The sequence below is a fragment of the Pelodiscus sinensis genome, chromosome 3 (assembly GCF_049634645.1).
Source record: "Pelodiscus sinensis isolate JC-2024 chromosome 3, ASM4963464v1, whole genome shotgun sequence".
Classification (NCBI taxonomy): domain Eukaryota; kingdom Metazoa; phylum Chordata; order Testudines; family Trionychidae; genus Pelodiscus; species Pelodiscus sinensis.
Window position 1 is genome coordinate 675,169 of NC_134713.1, and position 12,771 is coordinate 687,939.

The window sequence follows — 12,771 nt, forward strand, 5'->3', positions numbered from 1 at the left end:
GGCAGTGAGAGCCAAAAAAAAAGTGTCACGCTAGTTCCCCATTGCCTGCATTAGAACCTGTCTGCTTTAGTGTGAGATTCGTGGTGTTGGCTCTGAGCTAATGTCCCCTTCCATTGCTCTGCTTTGGTGTCTGACATGGTAACAACTTGCCTTTTCTAGCTTGATCCGGACAGGTCGCTGTGGGCCAGTGATGGGCGGCGGCGTTCTGACAAAGACTGAAAGTGCCACAGCGCCGTTAAGCTGGTCTGTCCCGACAGGTCCATGGCTAACATTTATGGACTCTGAGAGGGATTAGCTGTGTCCTGCTTAGATGACAGGTTGCAGGCTCCACGGCGTGCAGGTGCCAAACAGACCAGTGGTGGATCGCCTGAGTCCAGGGGAGACGCTGAGGGTTGGAAGGGATTTTGGGGAGGGAAGGGATCACTCTGAGATCTGCTTCAATGCATTCAACCTCCATAAGAAGTGGGCTGTGCCCACAAAAGCTCATGGTATTATTTATGTTTCTGTTAGTCTCGAAGGCAGCGGCGCCCGCGGGTGCCGTGGCGCCCGCTGGGACATTTATGTGCACCCGCCTAGCACCGCCCCTGGGAGCACGGCGCATGCGCAGCCCCTGCCCCTGGGTACGTGGCGCATGTGCAGCCCCACCCCCGTGCGGCCCAACAGCCCCGTGCGGCGCCCGCCACCCAAAAAGATTGGGGACCACTGCTCTAAGGTGCTACAGGATAAGTGCTGGTTATTTAGTTACAGACTAAAAGGGCTACCCCTCTGAGACGTCCCATAGCAAGGTGCACATTATAGGCGTGGACAAATGGCATCTTAGCTTTCTCCTCACGGCAACTGTGTCTTTGTTCAGGGTGCATCTACAGATGTTTCTGCAATTTACCATCTGCTTGTTCTTCCGTTTCTTCTGCTGGGTGTGTTTCCTTTAACATGATGATTAATAAATCTTTGTTTCTCTTTTCACCTTTTTCTGTTGCCGACGTTTATAGGAAGAAGAGCAAAAGCAGGCAGTAAGTTGATTTCAGTGTGTAGTTAATATAACTTGGGGAGAGGGGTGCTGCATGAAAACACAACTGTTATCCTGTTGGGATTGTATGCAAATGAGCGTGCATTACTTTTTCCTTGTGGCTAGCATAAAGTCGCTGATAGGAGGCCTTTCCCGGTTTTCAAGTTCCAAAGCAGAACTCCTCAGTTCCCAGGCAGCATGTTCTTACTATAGTGCTGTGCGCTTCTTCCCTCCCCTTGGAGACTCAGTTGAGTGCCGTGCCTTGCCGACCCACCAGCGAGAGTATTTTTGTTTTCTTCGCAAAGCGCCTGCTGAAGCAGATTGGAAAGGCAGATTCTCACCTCGCTGTATTCCATGCCCTGAGGTTTCTCCGCAGTGTTTGATAGCTTTCTTACCTCTTGGAATAACCTGGAATTTGCCTGATTTCCATGTATAGGTCCATGCATGAAAACTGATTTTGATCCTCTCAGCATTGCTTCATGCCATGTAGCCTCGATGTCGCCTCGCTGGACTCGTCCTTTTACACTCATTGCAAACAGACTGTGCAGACCGTTAGGAGACGCGATTGCCTTTGCTTTGCTAGTCTTTTCACTTCCACTCCAGCTAAAATGTAACTCCGGTGTTAGTTTTGTGAGGCACTCCAGAGGGAGCCCTTTTTCTCTTTTAAGGAACAGCAGCTCACCCCAGCTGCTCTTGTCTGTGCATCTGGCCTTCTGAACTTTAACCCCATGTTCACTGGGGTGGTTTATCTGGCACAGATACTGTACGCAGCTTTAAAATACTCAGAGAACTGACTTTTGCAGGGTGATGTACCTTTGGGCACAGCTTGTATCGGTGAACCTCTGAGTCAGCTGCATGTGCTGGGGTTGGCCCTGCTTGTGCTGAAGTTCGATCCTCTCTAGATCCAGCCACAGCGTCCAATACGAAGTCCTATCCCTGGCATTCTGCCAACAAGCTGTCCCCTTAGGAATGGGCGAGTTGGCCCCAAACAGGCCTGTGCAGAATATTTCTTGGGGAAAGAAGAACCCCAAGACATGCAGACAAGGTCTGAACTCCTCCCCCCGTCCCCCGTGCACGCGGAACATTGCCATGTCCTGTTCGCAGACTCGGGATAACTGTCCGGAAGAGACATTTCCACGGACGTGTAGCACAGTGTACGCTTGTTTGCCCAGCACCGCAGCTTCCTTCCTGGCCATTGTTACTTGGCTTGCCTCCGTGGGAGGGAGGGGTTGTGTGCTCACTCCAGTTACATGTGGCCAGCTGGTTTAGCAGACCTTGATTTCACTGTCCTGTGCGGTATTTGTACCAGTTCGATAAATATTTAGCACCTGCTACATGAGCAACAACTTTGCCAAGTTCACGTACCAAAGGGAATTTGTAAAATAAAGGTGGAAGGATGCACGCTCTGCTCATCAGCTGGGCGGGCCGGATCCTGCCCCCAGGCCTGAGTGTGCCCAGCCCTGGTGCAGAGTCTCTGGTTCGGGCCTCACCTCTTGCAGGAGGCATAACGCTCCAGGCTGCCTGTCTCTACTAGCATTATGGAAACTCTTTGTAGTATGAAAATAAAAACAAACGAAGAGACTCCCCGTTTGTCTTTCCTTCTGTCTGACGTACACAGATCCTGAGCTGCCAGTGTTTGGGAGGGGGAATTTGGGAGGCAGGGCAGGACATTACGTCACTGCATTGCCCCAGTTGACAGGACATTACGTCACTGCATCGCCCCAGTGCTTTGGAATGTAGCGTTTCTGAGGCAACACGGCTACGAACCAGCAATAACCTAACTTAGACAACAAAGGTCACGTTAGTAATTTGCATTAGATGCATCTGAGTGCTGGGCCTGACTTGCAGGTTGCAGCGCTTTCATCTGCCCTGCCATTTCCAGCATGCGCTGCTCTGCTCTCCTCAGAGCCGCTGAAACGCGGGCGCTGCAGCACCGTCTCCCAGGAGCAGTCGTTCTCGGGAAGAGGGGGTGGGCAGGGTGCTTCTCCGCACTGACGGCCAGAGGAAAGGGACGCTTTGGTTCTTCGGGCAGAATCCCCTGAGCCATATTGGCTTCTCTGCTACTTGGACACATTTCCTGTCATCCTTTATTCCAAGCACAACACTAGAGGATAGAAGGCCTCAGGGACGCTGCCATCTTGAAATCTCCTCCGCTGCAGCAAATAAGTTTAAATTCGTTTCAGGCACTTAATTGACCTGGAGCTGCTCTGCCAGTTTTGTAGGTTTTACTGTCACAATGGGTTTGTCGCCTGGCTTGGGTCCTTTGTAAGGCTCTCTCAGACAGGAAGACTGTCACGTGCACACAATCAACTGAAAAGGCAGAGAAGTGTTTCCCGACAGCTTCGAGCTGTAATTACCTTAGGTAGCATTTGTCATAAAACTAGGTCAAAAGCTGCCAGCCAGAAGTGAAGCTGGCTGTGTCCCTTTAAGAGGTAGCAATCGCGGCTTAGAAGCTTATGCAAAGCGACCATTCCACAGGGCTGTCTGGAATCAGGTGCCTCTGTACCCAGTGATACTTTGCCCTGCATGCGCTCCAAATAGAGTCTGAAACAGGCATGACTTTGTTCACATTCATGTTTTTTCAGCCTTTTCCCTCACTGAGAACTGCCCAATGCCAAGTTTCAGCTTCCAACTATCATTTTAACACAGCTCCGTACAAAAGGAGTGTGGCTAGAATCGTTTTAGTCTTGGAACTCAAAAATAGCTGGAGAGACTGCTCAGATTTTGAAACCAGATTCCCCTTCCAAAAGAGATCCAGAGAAGACATTTTACTTCTAAGCAGTGATTCTTAGGAGGGTATTATTGTATGTAAAAACAGGACTAGACTTGAAACGGATTCAGAACCTCCACTCTAGAAGTCACCTCTGTGCAAAGTCCCAGGGGTGAAATAGTTCTGCCATGGATCATTTATGGAGAGTTCCGAGCTGGTTGTGCTGAAAGGGGGTCTCATACTCAGAGAAGTGGAAAATTATGAGATTTGTTTTACCTTAAAAGTATTATTTATTCTTCCCGTTTGATTCGAATACAGTAATTCCTCATTTAACACTATAGATCTGTTTCCAAAAATGATCGTGTTAAGTGAAAACATGCTATGCGGTGTCAATTTTCCCACTGAAAATAATGGAAAAGGTGGGGGGTGCATTTCAAGCGGGGATGTCTGTTGGGACCGGGACATAAGGTTTGGGGAGAAAGGGGATTGGGTTACAGCAGGGAGGGGAGGTGTTTGGCTCTGGGGGAGGGAAGGGAAGGAGAGGGGAGGGGGATTGGGTTGGGAGTATGCCCCTGTGATGGGTCTGCCGGGACCTGCACTGTGTCCAGCGAGGGGGGGGTCACCGGGGAACAGTGCGGCGAGCAGCGAACCCTCCACCGCTTTGCAGGGAGGCGGGGGGAAGCCCTGCGCAGCCGCCGGCGACGGGCCAGCTGGGGAAACCCAGCCACCGTCCTGCAAGCGGGGACAGAGGAGAGAGGGCAAAGCGTCCAGCGAGGGGGAGTCAGCGGGGAACGGAGCGGCGAACCCTCCGCCACTTTGCAGGGAGGCAGGGGAAGGCCGGCGCAGCCGCCAGCAACAGGCCAGCTGGGGAAATCATCTTATTCCGGGGACGGTCGTGTAATTCAAAAAACATTCCCTACAAAAAAAATCGTGGTATCGCGAAAACGTGTCAAGCGGGCACGTGTTAAATGAGGAATTACTGTAATTTCAAAACACACAATAGCAGCAGTCATCTTTGGAAAAGGGTTTTGTATGTTTCTGTATGTTATCGCTCACTTGTTCCTCTCTCAAAATGTGTGTATACAGTGAAACGGGTCAGGAAGAATTGGGATAGCCCTTTGGCAGGTAGACTCGCAAATTCCCCTTCTTTTCACTTCCAAAACAAAATGGTCGTTAACATGATCATATCAAATAAAATTATAAAAATAAAGCCCACTGTCCCCATCCTACTACTGGTGGGACCTCCCTGGTCCGGCATCCTGGGGACCTGAGCTGTCCTGGGGGGGAGATCAGTGCTTCCCTGCTGGCTGCCCTCTCCCGGGCTCCCCACCCGTCTTTCAGGGGACTGCTTGGTCACTGCCGGCCCCGCTGCTGCCGAGTGCTCCCCAGGGCTCCCAGCTGGGGCCACCGGCCCTGCTGCACCCGGGGTTACCCAGACACCCTGCTCCGCTGGAGATTCCGGCCGCCTGCCTCTGCCAGCACCTGATCATCCTGGGGGTTCCCCAGCGGAGACTGCCTGGTCACCCCGGCCCTGTTGCCACTGGGGCGTTTTTGAGGTTCCTGGCCAGAGTAGCCCGGCCGCAGACAGCCCAGCTGCATGTGGCCCACTGACGCGGGGGGTTCCTGGGCTGGGGTGGGATCTCCCAGCCACTGCCTGCCCCACTAAGACTAGGGGTTCCCCAGCTGGGGATGGGGCTCCCCAGCTACCTTGCTCCACTGAGGCTAGGTGTTCCCCAGCCAGGGTAGGGAGGGCTCCCCAACCCCTGCGTTGCTCCCACTTCGGGGCCCTGCCGGACCATGGATGTTGCTGGACCAGACACTTTTACAGATTTACCTCCCAAATCTGGGACTATCAGGCTGTTGGTTTTCAGAAGATTTGTAGTAATTTGAAACCTCCACAGTGAGTACCTAGGACAGTATGGCTGGAGAGGCGGGAGGGACTGCTGAGTTGAAACAGCTCTGCTCGACCTGCCGAAATCCTCTTGCTGACAGCCCCGTAGCAGTACGTGTTGTCGTACTGGAAGAGCAGTTCGTGTACTCCGTGCACCGGTGCAGTAGAAGAGTTCCTGCTCCTTCCATCTCTCTCTCTGGCTGCGTGCTTCAGGCCCACAAGTACATGCACAAAACAACACTTGCTCCGTGGTGAGGTAATGGATATTTGGGAATGGAACCTCTGTAGGGTAGGGTGTCGGCGAAGGAGACTGATACTGCACCAGCTAACTAATTCTTGAACCAACTGCTTTTTGCCAAAAGAGCATCATAATCCACGTAGCTCTGGTATACTCACCTGTTACCATGGTTGTCTTGTTCTGTACACTTGCTCCCACTAGTCTGGCTCTGCGTGAAATCTGCTAATGACATTCCAGGTCAGACTACACTCCATGCCATTTTAGCAGCTGTGGTTACCTGTATGCATTTGAATGTGTAACACCGTTATCGAAGGATTCGGGTTAGTTGTGCAATACTCTCTCCTGGGCTGTGGAGAATAAGATAGGGTGATTTCTTGGTCACCAATTTCAAGCCAGTCCAAGTCGATAGTAACAAGAAGACATTTGCTAAACCCCTGGTTCCTGGTGGTTGCATCTAATGGAAATGCCTCTCACAGCCGCCTTTGGCTGTCTCAGCAGAGGCTACGCATTGAATTAGGTATACAGGTTGAGCCTGCACCCCCATGGGAGTTACTCACTGTACATGTCAAGCTGCAGGTCTGAGCTAGCAGCCAAGAGTGATGCAGGCAAATCATGCTCAGCCCCGGGAGCATGAACTCCTTCTGCTGCTCCCTAGCTGGGATGGCGACTATAGCCTGCTGCATTAGATATGTCATGGGTAGGTAACGGTAATACCTAACGCTTTTAGAGCATTTAAAATCTTTAAACCGCTTTATAAAATTAACGCTCACGACATCTCAGAGGGAAGTAAATAAATACCAGTGTGTCCATTTCAGAGATTGGGAAGACTGACAGTGAGTGGTTGGTACAAGTACAAGACCAAACAGCAAGTAAACGACAAAACTGCAATTAGAAACCCAAAGGCCCTGGCTCCTTATCCAGAGCTTGTCCCAGTGAACAGTGCTGCTTCTGATTCTGCTCCCATTCTGTGATTGATTAAATTCCTTACGCCAGTGTCACATTCACATAGCACATTCTTAAACACCCAAAGAAAGAGAGCTTTGTGATCCTGCTAACGGCATGGCCCAGGGGTTTGGGCATCAGCCTAGGACTTGGGAGAGTCGTATTCAATTCATTGCTTCTCCGCAGACTTCCACTTTCAGTTTGGAAGTATCATTATTACTGTCTGAGAAACTCTTTAACCTGCCTGACAACATCATGAACGTGGGATCAACTTAAAAACGCCGTTCACAATGTGCTGAAAGCATAGGCTGTACCGCTCCCCGGCACAAGAACAATGAGGAAATCCTAGCACTAATTCAACAGAAAAGAAATGCGTTTTTTACCTGGCAACAGCAAATAAATGAAAACAAGAGGCTCATCACGTGCTTAAAGCCAAAATCCAAAGGAGGCGATGAGATGTCAAAAACAAGTGGTAGCAAAAGAAGGCCTCTGAAATCCAGAGTTTTCTGGACCAGGATGACATGAGAAGTTTCTTTCAAGCAACAAAAGCTATATATCGACCAAGGTCCAGTCCCCTTACATTCCCAGGATGGCTCTACTCTCCTCAAGGACAATGCAGCCATTAAGCAGCACTGGAAGTAGTACTTCCAGAGCCTACTAAGCTGTGAATCCATGGTCACTGAAGACACCATCAATGCATTACACAACGCTCAGCAATGGAACACCTTGCTGATCCCCTCTCGTCTGAGGAAGTTGGGCATGCTGTCACCCAGACACAAAAAATCACAAGGCACCAGGCCCAAGCAGCATCCCAGCTGAGGGTTTTCATAGAATCCTAGAACTGGAAGGGAGTTTGAGAGTCATCGAGTCCAGTCCCTGCCCTTGGGTGTGTCTAGACTACAGGGCTTTTCCGAAAAAAGTCGCCTTTTTTTTAAAAAAACTTCTCCTGTGTCTAGACTGCTGCCGTGTACTTTTGGAATTAAAGGAAAAGAATGCGGCAGTTTTTTTCGACTGCAGAAAACCTCATTTTATGAGGAATAATGCCTTTTTTCGAAAGTGCTCTTTTGAAAAAAGACACTATTGAATGCAAACGGATTTTTCAAAAGAGAGCATCCAGACTGCCTGGGTGCTCTCTTTCAAAAAGTGGCTTGCTTTTTCAAAATAAGTGGTTGCAGTCTAGATGCTCTCTTTGGAAAGAGGCTTATAGTCTAGCCATACCCCTTGTGGCAGGAGCCAGCACCGTCTAGACCATCCCTGACAGGTGTCTGTCCAACCTGCTCTTAAATATCTCCACAGATGGAGATACCACAGCCTCCCTAGGCAATTTATTCCAGTGTTTAACCACCCTGAGAGGTAGGAAGTTTTTCCAAATGTCCAACCTAAACCTCCCTTGCTGCAGTTTAAGCCCCTTGCTTCTTGTCCTATCCACGGAGTCCAAGAGGAACAATTTTTCCCTCTTCCTTATAACACCCTTTTAGATGCTTGAAAACTGTTATAATGTCCCCTCTCAGTCTTCTTTTTTCCAAACTAAACAAACCCAGTTCTTTCAGTCTTCCCTCATAGCTCATGTTTCCTAGACCTTAAATCATTTTTGTTGCTTTTCTCTGGACTTTCTCCTATTTTTCCACATCTTTCTTGAAATATGGTGCCCAGAACTGGACACAATACTCCAGTTATAATAAACATATAATCAAAACCATACAGAAAGAATGAATGTATATGTTTCTATAGTCTAGTCACTGGCCTGGCAGCCCCAAAAGGTTGGGACCACTAGACTCTAGTGAGCAGGTTAGCCAATAGGCTGCTCTACAGAATTATTGCTCTCCTCTCCATCACAGGAATTATTCTTGCTACAATCCTACTTACCCGCCTTCTCCCCCTTGCTGAGGAATTCCTCCACGAATCACAGTGTGGCTTCAGCTCATCCTGAAGCACAACCAAGATGATCTTCATTGCATGACAGATTCAGAGGAAGTGCAGAGAGCAACACTAAGAACCGTCCATGTTCATTGACCGAATCAAGGCCTTTGACTGTCAATCGCGATGCCCTGTGGAAGGTGCTATGTAGCTTGGGCTGGCCACAGAAATTAATTTCCATCATCAGATGACTCCATGATGGGATGACCACCACCATTTTGTTCAGTGGCTCGGAGCCAAACCATCGGTCATTCTTGCCAGTGTCAAGGAGGGCTGTGTCATTGCTTCAGTGCTCTTCTCCATTTATCTTGCTATGGTCACAATTCTTCCTGCACTTGGGACGGAAGAATCCCAAGCATTGTTGCCGGCTGGGCACTGAATGACTAAGTAGCACTTCTGCAGAAAAGGCCCTGGGGATTCCAGTGGATGAGAAGCTAGGTATGAGTCACCAGGGTGCCCTTGTAGCCAAGAAAGCTAATGGCATATTGGGGTGCATTAGGAAGAGCATTGCCAGCAGATCCAGAGAAGTGATTATTCCCCTTTATTTGGCTCTGGTGAGGCCACATCTAGAATATTGTGTCCAGTTCTGGGCCCCCACTATAGAAAGGATGTGGCCGCATTGGAGAGGGTCCAGTGGAGGGCAACCAAAATGATGAGGGGGCTGGAGCGCATGACCTATCAGGAGAGACTGAAGGATTTGGGTTTGTTTAGTCTGCAGAAGAGAAAAGTGAGGGGGGATTCAATAGCAGACTTCAACTTCGTGAAGGGAGGTTCCAGAGAGGCTGGAGAAAGGCTGTTCACAGTAGTGATGGCAGAACAAGGAGCAATGGTCTCATGTTACAGTGGGGAAGGTCTAGGTTGGATATTAGGAAAAACTGTTTCCCTAGAAGGGTGGTGAAGCACTGGAATGGGTTACCTTAGGGAGGTGGTGGAATCTTCATCCCTAGAGGTTTTTAAGTTTTGGCTTGACAGAGCCCTGGATGAGTTGATTACATTGGGATTGGTCCTGCCTTGGGCAGGGGGCTGGACTTGATGACCTCCTGAGGTCTCTTCCAGCTCTCTGACTCTGATTCTAACCAAGGTAGTCCTTGGTCAGACAGTGCACAAAAATGAGGAAGTTAGTTAAACAGAAGTGAAAAGGTACAGTGACAAAAGTAAAATCTCTGCAAGCTGCATGGAAACTTCTCAAAGACACCATAATAGAGGCCCAACTTAAATGTGTACTGCAAATTAAATAACATAGTAAGAGAACCAAAAAAGTGCCACCGTGGTTTAACAGCCAAGTAAAAGAAGCAATGACAGATAGAGACATGCTTTAAAAAGTGGAAGTGAAATCCTGGTGAGGAAAATGGAAAGGAGCATAAACTTTGTTAAATTAAGTGTAAAAATATGATAAAAGCCAAAAAGGAGTTTGAAGAGCAACTAGCCAAAAACTCAAAAAGTAATAGCAAAATGTTTAAGTATATCAGAAGCATTTAAATCGCCACTTCATTTTGCTGTGTCTAGTAAACTCATCTACATGGCTCCATCGATGGAGCCATGTAGTCTAGACATAGCCTTAGATACAGTGCAACTCCTCCTCCTTTTCTCCCCGCCTGTCCTTCCTGAGCAATTTATACCCTTCCCTGACAGTGCTCCAGTCAGGTGAATCGTCCCACCAAGTCTCCGTTATTCCAGTCACATGGTAGTTCTTTGTGCCAGGACTCCCAATTCCTCCTGCTTGGTCCCAGGCTTCTTGCCTTCGTGTACAGATACCTTAGAGAAGTGTCCAACTGCCCGTCCTTCTCCCTACAGATCCGGTCTCCTCCTCTGTAGCACCCTCCTCCTTGTGTTTGTTCCTCATGTCCCACTTCTCCATTTACCTTAATCCGGTCCTGCTAGCCCAGCTTGCTAAAGCAGAACTATCTCTCCTTGGTCTAAAATAGCATAAGAATCATAGAACATTAGAACTGGATGGGGCCTCAAGAGATCATCAAATCCAGTTGCCTGCCCTCGTGGCAGGACCAAACACTGTCTAGATCAGGGGTGAGAAACAATTTTTGGTGGGAGACCACTCCAAGATTTTGGAAAGTGGTCAAAGGCCGCACTTTTCTGTGGAGGAGATGTGGGGTTGAGGATGGAGATTGGGTGCCAAAGGGCGCACGGGGTAAGGGACTGGGGTGCAGGAGATGGTATGAGGCTGAGAGGGAGTTTGGGTGGAGGCGGGGGTTGTGACCTGGGTCAGGACATGGAGGTGCAGGGTCAGAGAGGGAGTGGGGGTGCAGGAGAGGATTCTGGCCTGGGGGAGGGATATGGAAGGAGGTGAAGGGTCTGGGAGGGAGTTGTGACCTGAGACGGGGGAGTGGGGTGCAGAGGGTTTGGAAGGTGACCTGGGGGAGGGAGTTGGGGTGTGGGAGAGGCGGGGATGCCAGAGGCAGGTTCTGGCTGGGAGGCACTTACCTAAGCATCTCTTGTCCTGCAGCACCCCCAAGGCAGGCTGGGCTCCCTGCCTGCTGCAGCTCCAGAATATTGAAACTGCAGCCTGCTCCCTCCACGTGGCTCTCAGCTCCGGGAGTAGGGAGAGGCTTGCACCGCCCCCATCCCCCAGGTCAATCTCTCAGCTCCTATTGGCTGGCTGTTGGCTGAGGAGTGGGCTGGGGGCAGGGAGATCACTTGAAGCCTCCCCCTCCCTCTAAAGTAGAGTCACACGAAGCAGCCCTTCATTTAAAATAGCGGGTGCTTCATGCCTGAGGGTCCCGGGAGGGGGCCCCTTGAGCTGGACATGGTGGTTTGGAGGACCAAAGCCGGCCCACAGGCGGTATCTTGTCCACTGCTGATCTGCATCATCCCTGACATCCCTCAATCCTTTTGAGCATCAGCCGCTCTGCTGCTAACTGTACTGTTGTCACTCATCCATCTCTGTCGCTTTCTTTTTCTCTTCTGTGTCTGAGGAAGGGAGCTGGAGCTCACGAAAGCTCGTGCTCTAATGCCCCAATAAATGTGTTTGTCTTTAAAGTGCCACCGGACTCCTTGGTGGGTTTTTTATTTTTGTCACAGGAATTTCTTCCGCATTTGAGGCTGAATGGAAACAATGTCCCTGTTTCATCGGTGGTTTGACTTTGGTTGATCTGGATTGGTGATGTACACGTGTTCTGTTCCCTAGTCTAGATTTTCCCCTTGCTGTGGTGACCTCACATTGTATATAGATGCAGAAGAGGCAGGGTTAAAAGACTGATTGTAGATTGGCACTAGCATGGGTGATTAAAGAAGGATTTACAGTGGATTACTATTTCCTTCTTTAACTTCTTGGACTAGGCAGCCGGACCCTCCTTCCCTTCAGTGATTCTCTGGCTCCTTTTTGGCTCATACCAAATGAGGAGCAGAGTCACGGTATCCATCCAATAAAGCTTGGGAAAGGCCTTCTGCAGTTCATCAGCAGTGTCGGTTACAGAGCCGCAGAGAGCTCGCCTCGGATTATACATTCTGTCTTCTCGCTCCAGGCACTTTGGCTCCTGCACCACTAAAGGAGCATTTGGCACTAGTTTTTGTGTGTTTTCTGCAACTGCTGGCCCCGGTTGAGGGGCACAGTACCTCCTTCCGACTTCCTCCTGTTTTCATGGTGCCAGCACTGTACCTTAGTATCGAGGCAGCCACCGAGACCATAGCAGCACCTGCTTTGGTGCTGTCACTGCCCCAGCATGCGCTTCCCAAGTGCAGTCCAAAGTGTCCTCTGGGACTGCATGAACCACGAAAGGGAACATTCCAGGGGATGACGGAGGCCAGGAAGAATTTAAATATTTTCCCGCGTTTTCTCTCCTCACTCACATTCTCTGTTCATTGGCCTCCTCTCCTTTTCCCCAGCAAATTCACGAGCTCCTTAGCCACGTGTTTAGGGCTCAGCAAAACTCCACTGTGCCTAAACCTTGATTTCTTTTGACCTCCCCCCTCTCCCTCTCGCACATGACATTCGTGGCTTTTCACCAAGACTTAGTTTGTCCCGCTAGATAGTGTAGCCTTTTGTTTAGCTAATACGGAGACATAGGATTCCAATTAGCTGTTTTCACTTTTTGTGGATTTTAAAGCAGGAT

General features: G+C 49.7%; 1 protein-coding gene across 17 annotated transcripts in view; it reads left to right on the forward strand.

Moving 5' to 3' along the window:
- The window catches only part of DTNB (dystrobrevin beta), a 318,597-nt gene that overhangs the window by 241,271 nt on the left and 64,555 nt on the right, over positions 1-12,771 (forward strand). For 10 of the 17 annotated variants that reach the window (XR_012902418.1, XM_075923222.1, XM_075923216.1 and 7 more), the window contains one exon: positions 990-1,010. The exons of 5 other annotated variants lie outside the window; for them this stretch is intronic. Coding sequence is in view for 10 of the 12 variants with exons in the window: in XM_075923222.1 (XP_075779337.1) it covers positions 990-1,010 (21 nt within the window). In the remaining 2 variants the exon portion in view is untranslated. Of the gene's footprint in view, positions 1-989; positions 1,011-1,442; positions 2,589-12,771 lie in introns of those variants that run through there. 2 more of the 17 variants (XR_012902419.1, XM_075923217.1) reach the window with 1 other exon arrangement.